At 35.8% G+C, this 21,229-nt stretch overlaps 1 protein-coding gene across 3 annotated transcripts in view; it reads left to right on the top strand.

The window, feature by feature from the left end:
* Window positions 1-21,229, top strand: part of LRRC7 (leucine rich repeat containing 7) — a 641,808-nt gene that overhangs the window by 571,181 nt on the left and 49,398 nt on the right. For all 3 annotated transcript variants that reach the window (XM_071217384.1, XM_071217382.1, XM_071217383.1), the window contains 2 exons: window positions 4,336-4,557; window positions 14,711-14,803. In XM_071217384.1, coding sequence (XP_071073485.1) covers window positions 4,336-4,557; window positions 14,711-14,803 — 315 coding nt within the window. The remainder of the gene's footprint in view (window positions 1-4,335; window positions 4,558-14,710; window positions 14,804-21,229) is intronic.

Below are 21,229 nucleotides of genomic sequence, written 5' to 3'. Positions count from 1 at the left end.
ATTAGTTACCAAGTTATAATTTGGGGATGATTCTGTGTTATTGACACTGCTCCCAATCATATGTAGAACTCCCTTCGACTTAATTTTAGAGGCTAAATTGTGTTCTTTTAAATATTTTCAGTAACACTATCTTCCTTTGAGGCCATGGTTGGTTTTTAGAAGCAACCCAAAATGGTTCAAGGGCCATGGTGAATAGTAAAACAGATGACCAAATTCAGTAGTGCTCTTCTCACCCTTTTCTAAGAGCATGGTATGAGCCAAAACATTGTTGTAGTTAGAAAGACACTTCTTTTCTGTTACACAAAATCTTCCAAACACTTCAAATGTCCCCAGAATAAGTCTGATTAGCTGTGGGATAAATTTTTCATGAACAGTGCCATTTGGTATCAAATCAACATTGCTTTTCTATGGTTTTGACATAAATATTTTCTTGGTCCTATGGATATTAGAGTTTTTCCTTATAAACTTGACAGTTTGTTGTGGGTCAACTATAAACACTATATTCTATCACTGTTCTTCTCAAATACATGCTATTTTCTCCAACTTCCCCTTGAAAGTTCAAAAACAAACGTCCAATCTTCTGGGTTCTTTTTAAGTTTTTTTTTATCATTCCAAATGTGTAAGACAGGCTTTGCAGAACCTGTATGTTCAAATTCCCCATCAATATAAGTCAACTTTCTCATAGCAGATCTCTGCTTGAACAAATCCAGTATCAACATTTTCTACATTTTTATCAGTCCTTTGTACTTCATCACGTGCATTCTTATTACCTACTGTAAGCCTTTGTGGCAGTCAAAAAAACTTACTCTTTACAATCCTTTTACACCATAATTGTCCCTTTATATATCTTATTTCATTTATGTTTGTCTAACTTCATACAAAATTTAGTGTTAATTCTTTGTTTTCTACAACTGTCATTCCCTATCCCCATTCCTCACAGCCTATAGCCCAAAAGAAAATGAAAGCATTGCTGCTGTAGAAAACAGAATCATTTTACTGCACATTCTTTCCATGACCACTTTTTGTTTTATCTGTTTTATCAAAAACAGATAATAGACCTAACTCAGTAAGTTAGAGAATGATTCTTTAGCAAATTAGAGAGCTGCAAAAGAAATTTAATTTATCTTCTCTCAACAAGCTGGTCCTTTTGTTTTCCTGTTATGGTTCCTTTTCAATACTTAGTTCATTTATTGGAGGTGGGGGTAGAATGGATGCAAGTATTGAAGGAAGGATCTGCAGTATAATGCTATAATGCAGTGTTTGAGAGCATGGCCTCTAATAGCCTGAGTGTGAATCTTGATGCTGCCAGTTGTTCAAATTGCTTGAATAAATTATTTAATCTCTCTTAGCCTTAGTTCCCTCCTCAGTAAAGTGGAATAAGAATAATTAACTCTTAATGTTATTGTGAGGATTAAAAGAAGCAATATTGGTAAAGTATTTTAGCACATTTCTGGCACCTAGTGTTTGGGTGGTAACTGTTATTTATTAAATGCCAGTAATTGTGCCAGTCACTAAAGATGGTAATTAGGATATGGTGCTTGATCTCAAAGAGCTCAAAATTAAACCATTGTCTTGAACCCCACTGTCCCACCAGAAGAAAGAAAGAAAAAAAAAAAAAACCAGAAAAATAACTTGGAAGCCTACTTTAGTTCTATATTAATGTAGAATTAATTTTTCACACTTGGATTGGATATTCTAATCAGTGAAGTAATTGTTAAGCAGTCATTATTGATTTTCTCATGTAGATTATGCATCATGAAACCAAAACTATGTTCTGGACCCCTTAAAGTTTTTATGGAGGTAAAAATAGTTTACTTATCTGTGTGATCACTTTCAGTTAAACTTCCAGTCTTTCTCACTCCCACTGGTAGCAAGCACTGACTGCAGAGCCAGGAATATTACAACAATGAAGGTGAGATGCACATATAAATGTAAAATTCAATTGATTTCTCAGTAGTCAGGTCAGCCTCAGGTAGACAACCAGGAAATCATTTTCTCTAACTATGTAACTCAGTAGGCCAGTGTATTCATTCAGAGAAGAGCAGTTCAACATGTGATACTGGGTCTAGCATGGCTTTCTTCTCTTATCAAACAAGAAAACATTAAATTCCACGGAAGCAGGAGAGAATTGAATTTGCGGATAAGGAAAATCTTGTCCAGAAGGGTGTTAAATCTTCTAGAATGGCTGAGAAGTTTGTAACATCTCCTTTCCTTAAAACTTCTGAGGAGGGTATAGATTGCAATAGACAAATAGGCATTTGCCCTTGTGAGGTTGTAGTTTTGTGAACATTGGCTAAGTATGTTGCACAATATTGAAATGATCATTGTTTTCACAGTGTGCTGGGATAGCCTAAAACTCTTTTGCATCTTCTCATTCTATTTCTCATGAATAAAACATCTTTATTGTTTTTTAATGTAAAAACTGTGCATAATACAAAGACAATGAGTTGGAAATCTAAAAATGTAATAAAACTACAATTGTTTATTTTGCCCTACATATAGCCAAATAATAATTTTTAGTATTTCCTTCACTGAAATTACCTCTTGTTTTAGAATTCAGCAATATGCCTTCCCTCTTCTTCAAAGGATTTTATCTTTTTAGGCTTCCTATGTATCTTATGTTGCTCTTTAAGAAATTTAAAATAATTAAAGATAGACTCTTCCTTGAATGCTTGTTTAATAATTATTTCTTTATTCCTTCAGTTTGGCTTTTGCATAGTAATCAAAAATCTTGATTAGTCAGGAAAATTTGGCAGCTCTCTTAGATAATGAATTTTAAGATGAAATTCATGTCTGAATTCCAAATTCCCTACCTTAAAAGACCAGCAGGAAAGAAAATGAACTCAGGAAGTAAATCCTCAGATCCCTCAGTGGTAATGGGTAAAGTACTAAGCTTTGTTCTACATATACTTAAAAGAATTGAGAAGCATTCAGTTCTTATATTAGAATGTGCTAAACCATACTTAGCATGCAAACCCATATTCAGGTTACCAGGTCACAAACAGAATTGTTTGCTTGTGGAAAAGAAATCAGACGGAATGACTCAAGGAGCTCGTGTTAGAATAAAGTTGAGAAAATAGGACTCAACAAAGAAGCAGGGACAGACACCAAATCATTTAAAGGTGGGAGACTGCTGTGAGCATGCCCTGTCCTCAACAGCTATCTTTAAGGACTGAGAAATAATCATTATCACTTTAAATAAGAGGTACTAATGCCCCTCTCTGAAAGCTTGTGAGGCCATGATTTGCATGCAGAGCTCACTCTGAAGTCCCTTCTATATCCGATGGCTCCACAGGTTGCAGATACTCACAGGGTTTATCATGCGATTCCTTTTTTTTAATGGCTTTTTTTTTTTTAAGATTTATTTTTTATTTATTTCTCCCCTTCCCCCTCCCCCAGTTGTCTGCTCTCTGTGTCCATTCACTGCGTGTTCTTGTGCGACTGCTTCGATCCTTATCAGTGGCACCAGGAATCTGTGTTTCTTTTTGTTGCGTCATCTTGTTGTGTCAGCTCTCTGTGTGGTGCCATTCCTGGGCAGGCTGCACTTTCTTTCGCGCTGGGCGGCTCTCCTTATGGGGCGCACTCCTTGCACGTGGGGCTCCCCTACGTGGGGGCACCCCTGCGTGGTAGGGCACTCCATGTGCACATCAGCACTGTGCATGGGCCAGCTCCACATGGGTCAAGGAGGCCGAGGGTTTGAACCGCGGACCTCCCATGTGGTAGGCGGATGCCCTATCCATTGGGCCAAGTCCGCTTCCCGCATGATTCATTTTTAATGTAACTTAAAGATTAAGTCCAAAAATGATACTCTTGATTTGATAATGTAGAAAATTTATAAATACTTGTTGTATGTACTTGAACAAACTTACTGTACACCTATAGCATAAAATAAAGCAAGCAGTTTGATTCTTTTGCTTTAGAATGAGGAACCAGGTTCTATATTTTTCCCCCTGATGTTTCATATGTTACCTCTCTCTACCCCTGCTATTATTCAAAATGAAATGCCAGATAGAAATCTACTTTATTTTTAAGTTGTTACTTCTTTGTCTTCTTGAGATTTTTCAGGTTGAATTTTGTTCCCTAAAATGAGGGTTAAATCATCTTTGGCAAGCCTCCAGATGACTATGAATGTATTTAATGCAGCCTTGCTCCAATATTAACATTTTTACCAACCGCAGTAGGTAGACCCTTACTGTTTTTTCATTTTCTTTCCAGCCATGGCTGAAAGCCCAAATGATGCTTCTTTACCCGAGAGATATTCTGTGCACATTTTCTACTTTAATCACATCCTTTCAGCACCACGAATCTTTGCCTGACAGATTATCTTCTCCACAGGCAGGCAGTCACATCCAGACCTTGATGGGGTCCCAGAGCCTCCAGCATCGCAGCCGGGAGCAGCAGCCGTTTGAGGGAAATATAAACAAAGTGACCATCCAGCAATTTCAGTCACCATTGCCTATTCAGATCCCCTCCTCACAGGCTACCCGGGGACCTCAGCCTGGAAGGTGCTTAATTCAAACTAAAGGGCAGAGAAGTGTGGATGGATATCCAGAGCAGGTGAGAAGAGTTGTTTTTCACTGAACTTCCAGGACCTGTCAGGAAAATCCAGAGTCCCTGGTTTGCCTTCCCTCATTAAAATAGTGTGGGGCACATTAATGTTGTCACCTTGTTGAATCGGATGGAACACTTATATAGAATCTTATTTTTGTAGGATTGTATTATTTTCAGTAGTTGACACCACAGTATGCATGAAAACAGGTAAAATGTCCATTTCACATATGGAAAAATGAATGGGTCAGAACAGTTTTTCTATTAATACCCTCTACCCTCTCTTACCTACACCCATCTCCAATTGAGCTCTACCGCACAGCTTTTTAATGTTACAGAGCTTCAGTGGATTCGGTACTTGTATAAAGGCCTCTAGTAAAACTGACAATGTAACGAGCAAACTGTCTTATTCCCCTCTCTTTATGGGAAGACACTTTTTAAAAGTCTTATCTTCTGATTGTGGAATAGTACAGAGATAAAGCTTTGCTGTGATGAAAATGATAAAGAACAGTTAAAGAGAAACATCTCTGAAATGTTCCCAAAGCTACTGATCAAATGCCATGTAGCAGGAAAAAATGCTGCTGTTATGGCCTATCTAAAAATAGGACTTGCCTTTCCATTGTGGAACCTGTTTTTCTTCCTTTGGACCGGAACTCTGAATGGAATCTCATCTGTTGAGTTATATAAAGCTTAGAAAGTAACACATTAAGATCTTAATATTCTCAAAAAATTATCTTATTGCATTCTTAGATCTATTTCTGCAGTCATTAGGCAAAGTTCCCACTGACTTCACTAACCCCTTAACCTGCTTTCTAAAGGCTTCATGTAAATATTGCTTACTCAAAGATGTGCATGTGACCCACCTTTGTTCCTAAACGTATCAGAGAAGGTTATCTTCATTTTCCAGTTATTTTACTTTATATTGTTAAAACCCATTTATCATTTGGATCCCAGGTGCTCTAGACATTTCCTTTATTTCTTAATACCCTCCTTGAAGCTCAGATTATATATTAATCATTTTCAGAATCATACTTTTATCAAGATAATTTTCTCCCTCTTCTGCTTGATCTAGGCCAAGTGTTGGATTTAAGGTATAATAAACCAGACAGGGTCTTTAATCAGGTAATGATGTGAAGTTTTAAATTCTCCAGAGACTCTAAAAGTTAAATAGTTTTAAATTATGCATGCCTAGGCATCCTAGGAAGGTAAAAATTGTTCATATCCCCTCCACCAGCAAATCCCTTCCCTGACATAAACCCAGTTCCATTCCAGTTAGCAGTTATGTGCTTTTTCTCCCAGAATCTATGCATTTTAAAATCCACTGATATTCTATTCATGAACTAATGTGATTAGTAATCAAAGAAAATGTTGCATTTGTGTGAAGAAAGTGGCCATGGTGGCTGCTGAGGGTGGGGAGTGGGAGGAAGAGATGAGATGTGGGGGCATTTTCGGGAGTTGGAGTTGTCCTGGGTGGTGCTGCAGGGACAGTTACCAGGCATTGTATGTCCTCCCATGGCCCACTGGATGGAACGTGGGAGAGTGTGGGCTATGATGTGGACCATTGACCATGAGGTGCAGCAGTGCTCAGAGATGTATTCACCAAGTGCAATGAATGTCTCATGATGATGGAGGAGGTTGTTGTTATGGGGGGAAGGAGTGGAGTGAGGGGGGTGGGGGTATATGGGGACCTCATATTTTTTTAATGTAACATTAAAAAAATAAATAAAGACCAAAAAAATCCACTGAAATCAATGTCCTCTGCCTTTACCTATTTTGAATAAGAGGTTTGGTATTAGCATGCAGTTATTCTGTATGCTATAAATTTAAAGGCCATTTTTACACTATTTCTAAAAAAATACATTTTATAAAATTTTGCTAACGAGAGGATTACTAAATTTTAAAGTTTATGTGCTTATTAAATTTATAACAGCATGATTCTTTCAAAGATGTATTTATAGTGCCTTTCAAGTGTTTTGTTTCACAGCTTTTGACAACATCAGATCCCTTCAAACCGGGAGGTAAAAATTTAAACAATTCAACAGCTATGTTAATGAAGGGACTTAGAGTTATTTCCTTTTGCCTTCCTAGCTTCTTGTACCTTGGTTTCAGGCTGAAATGGTTTGGAATGCTGGGATAAAAACATTAAAATAACTACAAGAAAGCTTAAGGAATTTTAAAAAAGAGGCTAAAGTAGTTTATGTAATTCATTCTTCTTATGAAAATAGTTCATGGACTTTTTACTTTCCTAATGTTACTGGATTTTGCCTAGGTTCCTGACTAAACTGCAAGAAATGAATTTCAAGAGCAAGCCATATTGATTAGGCCAGTAATTTATTAAGGTAGGGAGGGAAGAAAAATGGGAGAAAATAACCACATGGGTCCCAGGTAGAGAGGAAGACTGAGAGTGATATAGTGGGCTGATTTACAGATTACAGTTCCCCCTCATAGATTATAAATGCCCAGGTTTTACTTGAGTATTGATCCAGGTGGGGGAGAAGGCCGGAATAGGGGTCAAAAGGCAAGAGGGAGCAAAAGGCCTTTGTGCTTGCTTTTTAAACCATTAATAATCCTGCCCCTTTGCTAATGGCATGGGAGGCCTTCCAACTGTTTGCTGTTTTGATTGATTACCCCATCCATCAATTCCCCAGGAGGGCCCAATGATAAGGCCCCTGGAGAATATCTGGAGCTTCTCCTGGCTTCTGGAGGAAATCTCACTCCGAATGGGATGTCTTATGAGGGTCTTCCAGCAGCTACCTTGAGGGTACTGAAGAACACATGTTAGTGGCTGTGGTTTTTTTGCCAGGTTCCAGATCTGTCTATTGATTCCCTATCTAGCCTGCTTCACTAAGCGATGTTTCCTTTGAAAACTCACTCCTCTAATATGTGTGTGTATGTATTTGTATGTGTGTATATTAAAGCAAGACTTTTATTCCAAATTCTACAAGGAAAAAATGGGTGAAAAGATTCAAAATATTTAAAGACTACAAACTCCTGCTTAAAAATAACCACAGAAATGTTAACTTTGGTCAATTATAATATGGATAAAACCTAAATTATTCATAATATTTAAGAACAAGAAGACACCATAAACATTATACAAAAAGACTTTCCACCATGATAAAGCACAATAATTTTTATTTAAGTAAAACTAAGGGGAAAAAAGTAAAATAGGGATGACTTTCTTTAAAAAAAATAATCACTTATGCTGTGCTATAAGTTTTTAAAAATCTAATTACAATGAATATACATTTTTTAATTTAAAGAAACAAAGTGTGAGTGAAAAATAGGAAAGAGACAATGGTTACCATATATCAAGTGTCTTCTTTGTGTTTTAGACTATATACGTTACATATGGGCTTGGCTTCAGGGGTGATCAACCTGTGTAGTTGCACAAGGCCCCAAATTCAAAAGGATGCTGGACTTGGTTTTATGCCCTGTGGTCATCATCTTATAAATATCTTTTTATATTTATATATATTTTATTTTATATATATATAAATCATCATCTTTTAATAGCTGTTGAACAAGGAGTTTTGCATTTTCATTTTGTACTGGGGCCTAGAAATTATGCAATCAGTTCTACTTACAACATAGTATTTCATTTAATCATTGCAACAGTATTACTCCTTTTTTCACAAATGAAGAAACAAATCTCAGAGAAAATAAGTAATTTGTGCAAGGTATAATTGTTCAAGATGGAATTTTAACCCAGGTTTCTCAGACCCAAAACTCAAGTTCTGCATCCCAGTCTTGCCATTGAATTAGCCATGGGATCTCAGATGCTTGCCTACTGTGGACTCAGTGTCCTCTTCTGTCAACTGTTATTAATTAAGCCTGCTCTAGCTACCATTCACAGTTATTGAACTACATTGTGCAGATGGGAGTGTTGACTTGAACTCAAAGGAACACTTCCAAATGCTTTAAAAAGTGTGAAGTTTTGAACAAATGAGATGTTTTACTATTAACAAAAATGTATCTTCAAGGTGACCTAAAGAAATAATGCATTTTAATCTGATTAAAATAAGTTCCATAGCAATGAACTTATATAATAAATACTACTACTGACAACATTAGACTGAATTAGAATTCATGTGATTGCAACTTTGTATAACCACAAAGATGGATCTGGTTAACCTTGATATTTCTCCTGAGTGATGAAACCATCTACTTTAAAATCATCTATTATGATAAAACAGGACAAAAATATCCAAGAATTCCAAGAACCAGAGTCAGGTTTAATATACTTATTTTTGCATTTATTTTCCAGAGAGAATGAGTATCAAGTCTGTTTCCAACTCTAGGATTAGAATAAATAAAATAAATGGAAGTGAGTTTTAGACAATAAAGTGCTACACAGATCCAAGGTATTAATTTCTGTACCCTAGAAATCTGATTTTAAACAACAGATATTCCTTTTTAACAAATTATCTACAATATAAAACCACATACATGATATCTAGAGTTCACTATCAAGGGGATTTTACGTGGAAAAGGAATTTTAAAGTTTGAAACCTTTGGGTTTTTTACCAGCATATGAGAATGAGTCAGAGTTGTAATAAGTAGCAAACTGAAGAAAACAGCCAGAAATTGAAGACTTGACCCCCATTCCCGTATGAAAAACTCTTAATTATCATATCTATCCTGTTAGCTCTGCCCTTCACTCCCCAGTTTAAGTGAAGACACTTAAAGATTCTATTCACCTTATCTCCTACTTCATAATATAATAATTTTTATCAGTTGTTCTCAACTTTGACTACATATTAGTATCTTCTCCAGGGCTTAAAAAAACACTGATGCCTGGACCTTATCCCCAAAGAAAGTGATCTTATTAGTCTGGATGTGTCCTGGGTAATGGGATTTTTTAAGACTAACATTAATTTGGTTTTCCTTTTTGCAAATATACAGTCCAAAGGAGAGTATATTTATAAATGTAGAACATATAGATACCAAAGAGAAATAGGAAGTAAAAATACCAGCGTGATGCTTCAAACCTTTCAAAGCCCTTTCATAAACATTGATATAATCTTATCAATAAAGCTTTGATACAGGTAGAGCAGTTTACATTTTATTGACTGAAAAATTGACACTAAGAGAAGTTAAGGTTCTTGCCCATGGCAAGACATTTGAGAAACTGAACTGGAATTAGAACCTGGTCTCATGAACCCACATTACATGCTGCAGGCTCTTTCATTGGAAGAGAAAAACAATGGGAAAATATACCCTCAGGTCCATGTCTGTCCCCAAAGAAGGGGTTATCCCAATTAATTGGTCTAACATACCAGGATTGCAAGAACTACGTGGCTTTCTCCTGACAGTTCCTGTGAGTGTTCATGCAAGCTAAATTTTGTGTCTGAAAGACACCCTGTACAATTGCATTAGAGTCAATCTCTGTGAGTAATACAAACTTAAGTGCATCTCTCATATTCAAGAAAAAAAATAAAGCTCCAAAACTTTCCCAGAAGATGTTATAGTCTGCCCTGGAAGAGGTCATTTTAATACTTAACCATACTTGGACTACTTAAAGCAGCTGAAAAACATCATTTCAGTCATATGTTTAGATCAGAAGCTCTGGTCAGCTGCCTGAAGGGCTCAGGAGGCCAGGTGAGATAAACTACATTATGCTGGGTGTTTAACATGAGAAGGAAAATAAATTAGAAAGCTTTGTTTTTAAATAAATTATAGATTTTTAATTAAAAGACAATAAATGAATAAAGGTAGTTAAAAAGATATAGGTGTCAAATGGCTTTAGTGTATGTTATTTACTCAAATGATTTCAAGGACACCCCATATCTCATCCTGCCCCACTTAAACTATTGCTATCAGTAAATATTTCCCCCCATAAAACTTTATTCTTCAGTCATCAAATCAATCCTATATAATGCTGCAGTTCTGGATTTATAATTCATAGTTCAACACAAATATATACCACCACAGATTCTACCAATTGACTTTAAAAGTTGTATGCAATCAAATGGTAGAGTGCCTTGCAATAGGAATCAAACGTTTTCTTGCAGTGTTCCACTAAATAAATGTATGATCTTACCAGTTTTCTTAAGTGTAAAATGAAGGAAATGAAATGAAAAAATTGTTAAAATGTATTTCCACCCTAAAAAGTCATTCAAGTTTCTATTTCATAGATAAACAGAGTTGGCTATTTTTTTTCTGAAAAGACCCAGAAAATGCTACATCATAGGATTTTTTTCACCTATCCTATCTATCTTGATATTAGTAGTCTTTTCAAAAGTTTCCAAGGGGATTTTCAAATAAGTATGCAATTGATGTTCTTTTCAAAATAAAAGATAATAAGAAAAGTCCATTCCTTAATATTTGCAAATAAGGAAGTTTCTCCTCAGTTTTTTTAATCAACTAGGATTCTTGATTACAAGTGACTCAGCCCAAACAGACTTAAGCAGAAAGAGAATTTGGGACCCAGTCAAACTGAAAGTCCAGGGATGGGCCAGGTTTCAGATAAGACTTATCTGAAAAGTCATGGTTTCTCTTTCTATGGGTTGTTTCTTGTCTCAGAAAGGCTTTCCCCTCATGGTAGAAAGATGTCTACAGGAGCAGCAGATACTCTCAGATTTAAAACTAGTAAAAGGAGCAAGATTTTCTTTCCTGGAAGTCCTACTAGATATCTCATTACTCCTTTTTTTTTTTTTTTTATTTTTAATTTCTTCTTTTCTTTCATTAGCCCTTTTTTAATGGGTTACCTGCCCATCCTGCAAAAAAATTACATTGGGTGGGGGTGAGGGGCACACTGCTTTGTTTTTACACCTAGTAACTGCCTCACCCAAAACGCAGGCTGAGAAAAAGGGAGTAAATGAGCAATTCTTAAATGAGAGATTGAAGTATAGCTGCCAGAAGACAGGTAAAGGATCCTGGAGGGCAAAACAATAGGTATCCTTTAAAAGCTTTATAATACAGACAGCTAGGAAAGCTTAACACAGGCCAGAGGTATCAAGTCAAGTCCTGTGATGGAAGTCAACTGTAAGCAAATGTACCATTGACTTCCAGGTCATTGCTTATGTCTTCACTTAGAAATTTCGTTCTTTGAAACCCATCTCTTAAAAGAAAATTGAAATACTGATTCCCTTTAATAGGCTACTTGGTAGTCTCCTAGACCTGACTGTTTGCTAGAACTTGGCATTTCCCCTTTGTTAATCCTCTTTGGTTTACTTCAAACTGCTTTTTGGCTGTGAGGTATTCTGTCCTCTTACATTTGATGGCCTCTTTGGGTCTTACAAGCAGGTGGAACCCCTTCAATGTGAGATGAATACTCTCTCTCTGACATGCTTTAGGAGACAACAATCATAACACAACCGATTAGCCATACCGTACTATGCCCAAGGCTAGTCTAGCTTCAGATCCGTGTTTATGGCTGTTTGTCACATTTATCAAACCACAGTGTTCTCTTTATTATTTCTATTATTAAAAAATACATTGAGGCAGTTCTTCATATACTTGGCACATGTTTGCTTCCCTTTGATTTTAGTGCTTTCAAGATTGACAATAATATAAAACAGATATAGTCACTGCCTTGAATGGGAACTGCTGGGAACAACTCTTAGCAATTTACTTTGTAAGCAAAATCTGTTGCATTTGTTTCCTTTCAGTTTTTATAGTGGTCTGGGGAAAACCAGCAGTGCACATACCTTCTACATATTACATTGTGCAAGTCAAATTTTCACATTTGGAAGATTTAACCCAAATTTTAAGTAATTTAATTGGAAATGCATAGATATATAGGAAAACACAAACAAAAGTAAAATGTTTTAACCATATTGGTGCCTTTCTCCGATTTTGTACTAATCAATAATATTAGAAAAGGACTACAAGGTTAACTTCTGCATTGGATAAAGCTGAAATACTCCTTCCAGATACATCAAGCTATTATTGTATGTTCATATCCATAGGCTATGTGCCATATAAATACAAAACTATTATAAACTGAAGTTTCTACTACCCCATGATAACTAGTTTTAACAAATATAGCTCAATTAGGGGAAAAGTTGTCACAAAATATTCTTAAAATAAAAGTACAGGGGAATACTTATGGTAATTGTATTTACCCATAATTCAGAAATTATTCAATAACTATTCGACCATGAAAATCACATTAGTGGATAGTTTTTGCCCTTGTGTTGTAAGTGAACTATGTAAGTTAGCCATTAAACTTATTATTATGAAATATGACAGTGAATTAAGGCTAGTCCTATTAAACAGTCAAATATAATTAATCCAGGTTTCTTTGACTCACAGTATAAGTGATAATTAAGTCAGGAACAGGCCCTTAATTTGCCTTGATCTATCTGAAAGAATGGGATTAAAGGTACCTTGAAATTGAAAATATAGAGAGCATTTTGGACATTTGTGTTTACCCATAAGCAAATTAATAGGCTAAGCAAGATTGCTGGAGTAAACATTAAGCTGCTTAAGAAAGCAAATTTTTTCCAGCGTCTTTAAGAACTTCCTGGTATATATTTATATAAATACAAAATATATGCTGAGGTATTTCTTTTTATTATTTTTTCTTAACCCTTTATTAATCATTTGCAGGCTAACCTCTGGTAACATTTGGTTCACCTAGTTCTAGTACTAGTTCTGTACTTAAAAGTTATAAAAGTGGGGATTTTTTCCCTTGTACTACCAAAGTGTATGCTGCCTCTATGTCCCAAGGTTTCTGATCATCTAGGGTCACCCTGTTCCATTTTACATGGAAAACTAGCATTTTTGCCACAGCCACCACACACATCCCCAGCTCAGGGTTATCAAGAATTCTTCAGGGAAATGGACTTGGCCCAATGGATAGGGCGTTCAAACCCCAGGCCTCCTTGACCTGTGTGGAGCTGGCCCATGCACAGTGCTGATGCTCGCAAGGAGTGCCCTGCCATGCAAGGGTGTCCCCGGTGTAGGGGAGCCCCACGCACAAGGAGTGCTCCCCATAAGGAGAGCCGCCCAGCGCGAAAGAAAGTGCAGCCTGCCCAGGAATGGCACCACACAGAGAGCTGACACAACAAGATGACGCAACAAAAAGAAACACAGATTCATGGTGCCGCTGATAAGGATAGAAGTGGTCACAGAAGAACACACAGCGAATGGACACAGAGAGCAGACAACTGGGGAGGGGGAAGGGAGAGAAATAAATAAAAACTAAATCTTTAAAAAGAAAAATTCTTTGATTTGTTATCATTTCTTTAGGTTATCTCTGGCACATCTCTTGAATTTTGGATCTATACTGTGTATCAATTCTTATAATTGTAGTCATCTCCACTACAGCCTTACCCCAAGGTGGCTTCCATTCCCAATGCTATCATTTCTCCATGATACTATAAAGAACTGTGTTTTTAACAGACTCTTAATGGTGACTTGGAGTATTGTAGAGGTGATATAACACAGAATACTAGAATATTAGCCCTCTCAGCCTTAAACACTTATTGGCCATTCCCAGTCACAATTTCTCCATATTCTTGACCAAGTTTCTTTACTAGACCTCTTATCCTCTTTCTTCTAAGGCTACTAACTTTCTCTCCAGGACATGCTGAAAAACTTAAAATTCTATTTTACTGAGCAGTTCACTGTTCCTTTGTTTCATCTTCACCCATTAAGCTATGGCCAGAAGTTCTCTACTTTCTCAAACTAAATTCCCTGCTATTTCTAAACAAAAGAATTATCAACGGAGAACACGAATTGTGATACTCTCCTAGAAAGCAAAAGCAACTATTTAAATTGTGATATTATCCCTCACTCTACATTTGAAAGTTTTCTTTCATCTATTTACACAGTCCTTCCTAATTGATCTAAATACATATGCATTTATGGTAGTTAGTTAAAATGACATACAATCTTTTAAATGTTTATAAGACTTTTAATTTCTTAAAACTATTCATTGAAATTTAGTCCTACATATTGTGAAGAATAAGAACTTGGTAATGTCCTCTTGCCCAGGTATTTCCAAGCTCATTTAAATCATTGCTTGATGCCAAAGGAATATTAAATACATGTCAGAGCTTGTACACTATGTCTTTAATATACCAAGTCAACATAAGCCAATACTGAGAACTTAGAAACACATGACTTTTCTACTGGGATGCAACTATTTGAAGATATTTAGCTTTGTTTTTATTTTCTTATTTAATTATCTCTTTGTATCTTTTTTACATAGTTTTGTGTGAGAATAGAAAAGAATCCTGGCCTTGGATTTAGTATCAGTGGTGGAATTAGTGGACAAGGAAATCCATTCAAACCTTCTGACAAGGTAAGAAGTCAATTTCTTATTGACAATTTTAATTTGAAAAACATTGTTTTTCACTATCGCAACAAATATTAGTCAGGAAAAATTGTAAGTGTCTTTTGCTGTCCTTTAATAAGGTAGCTAACTATGAAGCCAACTAAATACTTTTCAGCATTCGGTAAAAAGAATTCACTATAGTGCTTGACAAATCCTAAGAATAAAAAATATATATAAACATTTTAAAGGAATATATCAGTGTAGAGAAAGCTGTATAAGAAGTTTTAACAAGTTATTTCCAAAAGTCTACTTGTAAATCATGTATTTGGGTAAAATGTTTTCTCCTAGAAACAGTGACTAGACTGTGACTGATATCAGGGCCAGCTGACTGACATCTCTTTAATCCATCATGCTCCTAAAGTAAAGTATTTCACTAATAGAATTGTAGCACTGAAGAACTACAAATGAATTTTCTATGAAAATGTCAGTCAGACCCTCTTTTTATGCTCCTCCCTGATTGTCAAACCATGAGATAAAAGTATATCACCAGGGATCCAGGGAGCGGATGTGTTGAGCAACTGCTTCCCACATGAGAGGTCTCAGGTTCAGTTCCCAGGGCCTCCTAAAAAAAAAAAAAAAACAAGCACAAAATGAAACAAACAAAGAAACTCAGGTGAGCTGATGTGGCTCATTGGTTGAGCGCCGGCTTCCCACATGAGTTCCAAGTTTAATCCCTGGCCCGCAGTACCTTAAAAAAAAAAAAGTTAGGTCACATCATCATCCCCAACTCCAGCCTCAACCATTGCCTGGACACCCCACATACTGCCCATGCTCACATGTGGCCTGCTTGAGCCAAGTGTGGACCATCTGACATTTTTATTTTAAAAAATATTTACTCTGACCTATGTAACCTGCCATCATAACATCAGAATTTAATGCTCTCAGTTTTTAATCAATTGGAAATTATAGTTTGATGAGATGATTGGAACTATCATCTTTTGACCTCATAACATATAATTGCCTTAGGTGATATCATAAAACTTTGGAATGGTGAAGAGAGACATTAATTAGATATGAATAAACCTCCACAGGCTCTCACCTTATCTTTGAGTCACAACCTGGTCTGGACCTTTCAGCTTACACTATTATAAAAAATAACCCACAGATCATGAAACCTGCTTCTGAAAACACTTGGATGCCCCTATTTGGAGATTTCTACAGCCTGAAGCCAAACCTCTAATCTCTTTTTTTCCTGTACCTCTTCCCAGTCTTTCTGTTTCTTACATTCTTCCAGCCCCTCTTCCTTTCCTTTCTGAAGAAGGATGAGAGAAGGGGTTCCACCAAAAGGAAGAATTGTTCACATTATACATATTAGGAAGGAAGAGGCTTGAGAAAAACTCTCATTGGCCATAGATGAGAGATTTTGGTCAACTGGTTGGAACAGCTATTCATTTAGAAGGAATTTGTAATATTAATGGTTTAGCAGGAGGACCAAAGTGTTTACTGAAATTTAAAATTTTCAGAATATATTTACACAAAAGTATAAAAATTCAAAATTATCAGAAATATATAATAGTACTTTTAGCCCCAAATCGTTGTCTTATTCCTCTTGACTCCTCCTTTTGTCTCTGGTTTTACATCTCTTCCATAAATTCTTTCAATGAAAAGTTCAGTTAATAAACTTATTCTTAAGATAGTTGAAATTCCAAAGACATGTTTCTCTCTCCTTTCTTATTAGCATATACATGTTTTCAGTAAATATATTTGGAACACATTAAGGATGAACAGATTGCTAAAGAGTCAATGATGTCTGAATACTGTGCAATTTCTTCTGTTATTTTCAATGCAGGGGACAGTAGATCTGAGGCTTTCAAGTCATTGCAAGTAACTCTTCTACTAGGATGAATATGAACACTTAAAATAAAAACTATTATTTTAATTTCTCATTTGTGACATTTTGATGGCCTTAGTGTAACTGAATTACTTCTATGATCTTGTAACTTGTTCTTTTGGTTAAATGTAGCAGAGATAAAGCTTGAATTATATAATGTGTCGATGAAAAAATTTTCCCTCAGAGGCAGTTTCCTTTGCCTGAATACTCAAGAAAACACTTCAAAATCCGAAAAGCAAATCTCTATTATTACAGAACTGATGGGAGTAATTAAAAGTCACAAATCTACAGAACACTTTAAAGACTTCTCTTAATTTACTGACCATTTTTGGTGTCACACCAAGCTTTTTGTGGATACTTGTTAACAGTGTCCACAGGATCTAAAGACACTGGTTCTGACGACTTATGTAAGAATTATAGTCCACTCACAAAGAACCCACTCACAAAATGAAGTAATTGCGTAAAATTTAGACAAGAACCAGTGCCTGTACTTACCCCTAAATATCAAACCAGAAGAAAATGAAAATGAAGTAAAATATTCCTCTTTCTCCAGTGTTGAAACACCTCGCTTTTTGTGAGTTGTCTGATTTACAGCTGGGGTGAGAAAAAACAAATTTTGCAAATGTTTCAATTCAACATAATTTGCCTGACTCTGAGACTGAGAGTATGGGACTGGGGCAAAAGCAAACTGTGTTGTTAGTCTGGAACAAATTCAGATCTGAGTCCAGGGTGGTATAACATTGGGGAAGAAACTCTTAAGACTACTAAAAGTTAACTGTGGCTCAATGGGGTAGATTTGGGATTAAGCCAGATGTAGCAAATTCTTTTTGTATCAGACTTTGAGAGCTTATAACATCTGGTCAAGCAAATTTACCTCCCCTCCAAAACTCCAAGGTAGTTCTAATCAAATATGATCTCCATGGTTTGAATGATGGAGCACATTTAGCCTTGCAGTTTATATAAAAATATTCACATAATTATCAGAACAATCTTTAGTAGTTAAACAAATCAGTGTACTCATCATCAAGTTCATTATTTTGGGATTCATTTGCCAAGCAAAAATTGCTTTTCCTTTCTTGAAAAGAGAGAACTGTAGTACACTAGATGAAAATGGTCCCATGTAATATTTGTCTCTGCCTTCCCAGTGAAGTAGCTGGTAGCCACGTTCTACTTTGTTTTTAATAGAAAAACATTACTGTCAAGATGGCAAAATGCTGCAAGAGATGAACAATTTTGATCCAACAAAAAATCTGATGATAAGAATAAAAGCAATAAAAAGTAGCCTTTTATTGAGTATCTATGATGTCCTGAGCACTGTATTTGGGTCTTTATATACTTGAACTTATTTAATCTTCATACCAACCTCTGTTAGTTGAGCATTAATATTATTACCCATTTTACTGAGGCCCAGAGGGGTTAATTAACTTGCCACAGTCATGGAGTTGATCTATGGCAGATGAGATTTGAACCCAAATTGATCTGACTTGAAATCCTTTCTTCTTAATAAGCAATAGATCTGCAAATGCCATTTAGCAGAAGAGCCACATGACAAATGTATACCCTGCAGAGTTGAAACTAATATGATATTCTAATATTGAAAGTATTACAGAACCCTCTAATTAGTCATAGTCTAGATATTTGCTTCAACAATTCCTTAGAAGTCAGCGTCTATTCTCTATTGAATCTAATTAGAAGTATACTGTTCAGAGTGGATTGCTAAGCAATTATGTAACTGTGGACTAAGATATTACAGTAGTGATACAGCCAGTGGAGCAGGCTACAATATTCTTTGCCTATATTTAAACATTCATAATTTACATAATTTACAGCTGTGTAATTTAAGAAATTTACCAATACAATTTCCACAGGATACTGTTAGGAAGAAGAAATTGGATTAATAAATGACTGACCCCAGGCTGTTGTAGCAACCAAGGACTCTGCAAAGAAAAGTATTCTTAATGATCCAGTCAGAAAGTTCATCACTCAGGAACTCATATCTCTCTTTTTCCCATTTGGGAAAGGAAGGACTAAGCTCCTGGATTTGAAAGATATTAAAGACTCAGAGCCCCTTTCTCTTTATACTCTAAAGGTGTAGCATTAAACAGCCCAGTCATAGGATCAAAATAAAAGGTATATTGTGGATCCAGCCTGTCCTTAAAGGACTTGAAAGCAGAATGTAAATAGGCTGTACCTTTGGGGCCAAAGAATCTCTTATTCTTCACAATTTAACATAAACACCATGCTCCGCAGATGTCAAAGAGCCCATCCATATTTCCACTGATTTAGGCAATCAGAATATAGTAACAGAAATGATAGAAGAAACAAATCCACATTCTTTTTTCTTTTTTTTTTTCCAAGGAGGTACTGGTTAGTGAACCAAGGAGCTCATACATGAGAGGCAGGTGCTCAACCACCAAGCTGTACTCACTACCCAATGAGAGGTGCTTTTTTTAAAATTTGTTTTTAGGAGGTACTGGGGATCAAACCCAGGGTCTTTTACATAGGAGGTAGGTATTCAACTACTTGAGCTACATCCGCTCCCCCCATATTCTTTTTTTTTTAATTTCTCCTCATACCCTCATTGTTTGCACTTGTTGTATCTGTCTGTCTTCCCTGTTTCTTTTAGGAGGGACCAGGAACTGAACCAGGGACCCTCTGGTGTGGGAGAGAGGCACCTAATTGTTTGAGCCACCTCTGTTCCTTGCTTTGTTGTGTCTCTCATTTTTTCTTCTTGTGCCTCTTGTTGCATCATGTTGCATCAGCTTGCTGCATCTGCCTGTCACGTCCACTATTCATCTCTCTTTCCTTCTTTAGGAGACACTGGGCACCTCCACTCCCTGCTTTTGTTGTGTCTCTCATTATGGTTTTTTTCCTTCTTGTGTCTCTTGTTGCATCATCATGTTGCATCAGCTTGCCACACCTGCCTATTTTACCAGCTCTCTTTAGGAAGCACCAGGAATCAAACCAGGAACCTCCCGTATGGTAGGCGGGAGTTCAGTTGCTTGAGCCATTCTCCCATATTCTTTTTTAAATGGCTTAATTTGCTTGTTACAGGCACAATCCCCAGCCAGGTAAACAATACTGGAGACATGGAATTTCAAAATAAATTACTATAAATTATTATGATTTATTTTAAATTAGCTCTAAATTATTGACTCAAAATGTTAAAATGGTCTGCAAGAGAACTTAAACCCCTCCTTCTTTTCACCCCACCTTCCACCCCTAGAAAAAAGTAGGATTTTTATTTCTGGAGTTTTTATATGATCAAGAGGATGAGGAGTCTTGGACGTGCAGAGTCAAAGCATTTATTTGATATCTTTATCTGAGGAAAACAACACCCAAAGGTACATGTAGCAATGCCAAGCTTGAAAATGCACAAGAATAAGTTTCCAGTTTTGCTCAGCCTTGTGACAATGGGTGATTCATAAGCCAAAGTTTGCAAAAGATATGGTTTTGACTTATGAAAAAAGGTACATACCATATGTATACTTCCTCTCATGTATTCTCCATGGATTTAAAAATCAAGAATGCTAAGCATATTTGTCTAGAACTCCACACAGCATACAATTTATATTTACTATTATGCATAAATATTAAACTACATATAACACATTTCCTTCATTTTATACAACTATTGGACAATAGGCTCCATTTTATATATTTCTAAATTTATTTTGACAAGCTATGTAATTTATATATTTGTCCCATCCTTAATTCTACTTTAGCTGATTGTGTATTACAAAGTAATTTGGAGACTCTCTAAATAATGCAAGATTAATATTCTGGAGGAAGGAATAGAGCTTATATTGTTTATAGACACTACTTTGGAATACATTTTAAAAGGAATTGAAACAGGCTTAATTTCATATTCAAAATTGGAGTTTTTAAAAATAAATTTCAAGCATTAATTATTTTACACACAACTGATTACTTAGCTGCATCTTAGTCACATTGTACTTCGAGGTTGAGCATGCCACTTGGTTAATTGAGGAGATTAAAAGTGTGATGAAATTTTTTAATGTAATTTTGCCTATTCTTTGTCCATGATGGCCAAAAAAAAAAAAAAGAACTCCTGAATCTATGCAGAAACATTGGTAGAAATGTTTCTACCTATTAATAGGATTCCTACAAATACAAACACTTTATACAAAGCTTTTTTAAAAGTCATGACTATGTGCTTTAGCCAATTGAAAAACGTTGGTATCAAGAATTTGTGATATAAAGAAGATATGGATTTCAGCTTATAGAAGTAAACAATCAAATATCATACAATACAGACTTGCTTCTTCAGGAAAATAGCCCTGGGGCATACCTATAGAAAATTAAAATCAATAAAAAGTACCATTTTAGTTTTTATTTTATTTTATTTTTTTAATAAAACTTTTAGAAGTAAAGTTAATAGATCACATAGAACATTACATTAAAAAAACATAAGGTTCCCATATAACCCACACCCCACTCCCCCACCCCAATTATCCTTGTAAATTGTATTTTTTTGAAGATACATACATCCAAAAAAAGGTTACATTATAAAAAACATAAGAGGTTCCCATACACCCTTC

This window comes from Dasypus novemcinctus, chromosome 9, assembly GCF_030445035.2.
Source record: "Dasypus novemcinctus isolate mDasNov1 chromosome 9, mDasNov1.1.hap2, whole genome shotgun sequence".
Taxonomy (NCBI): Eukaryota; Metazoa; Chordata; class Mammalia; order Cingulata; family Dasypodidae; genus Dasypus; species Dasypus novemcinctus.
The sequence above is the reverse complement of the archived record's forward strand: the minus strand, read 5'-3'. Positions and strand labels throughout refer to the sequence as shown.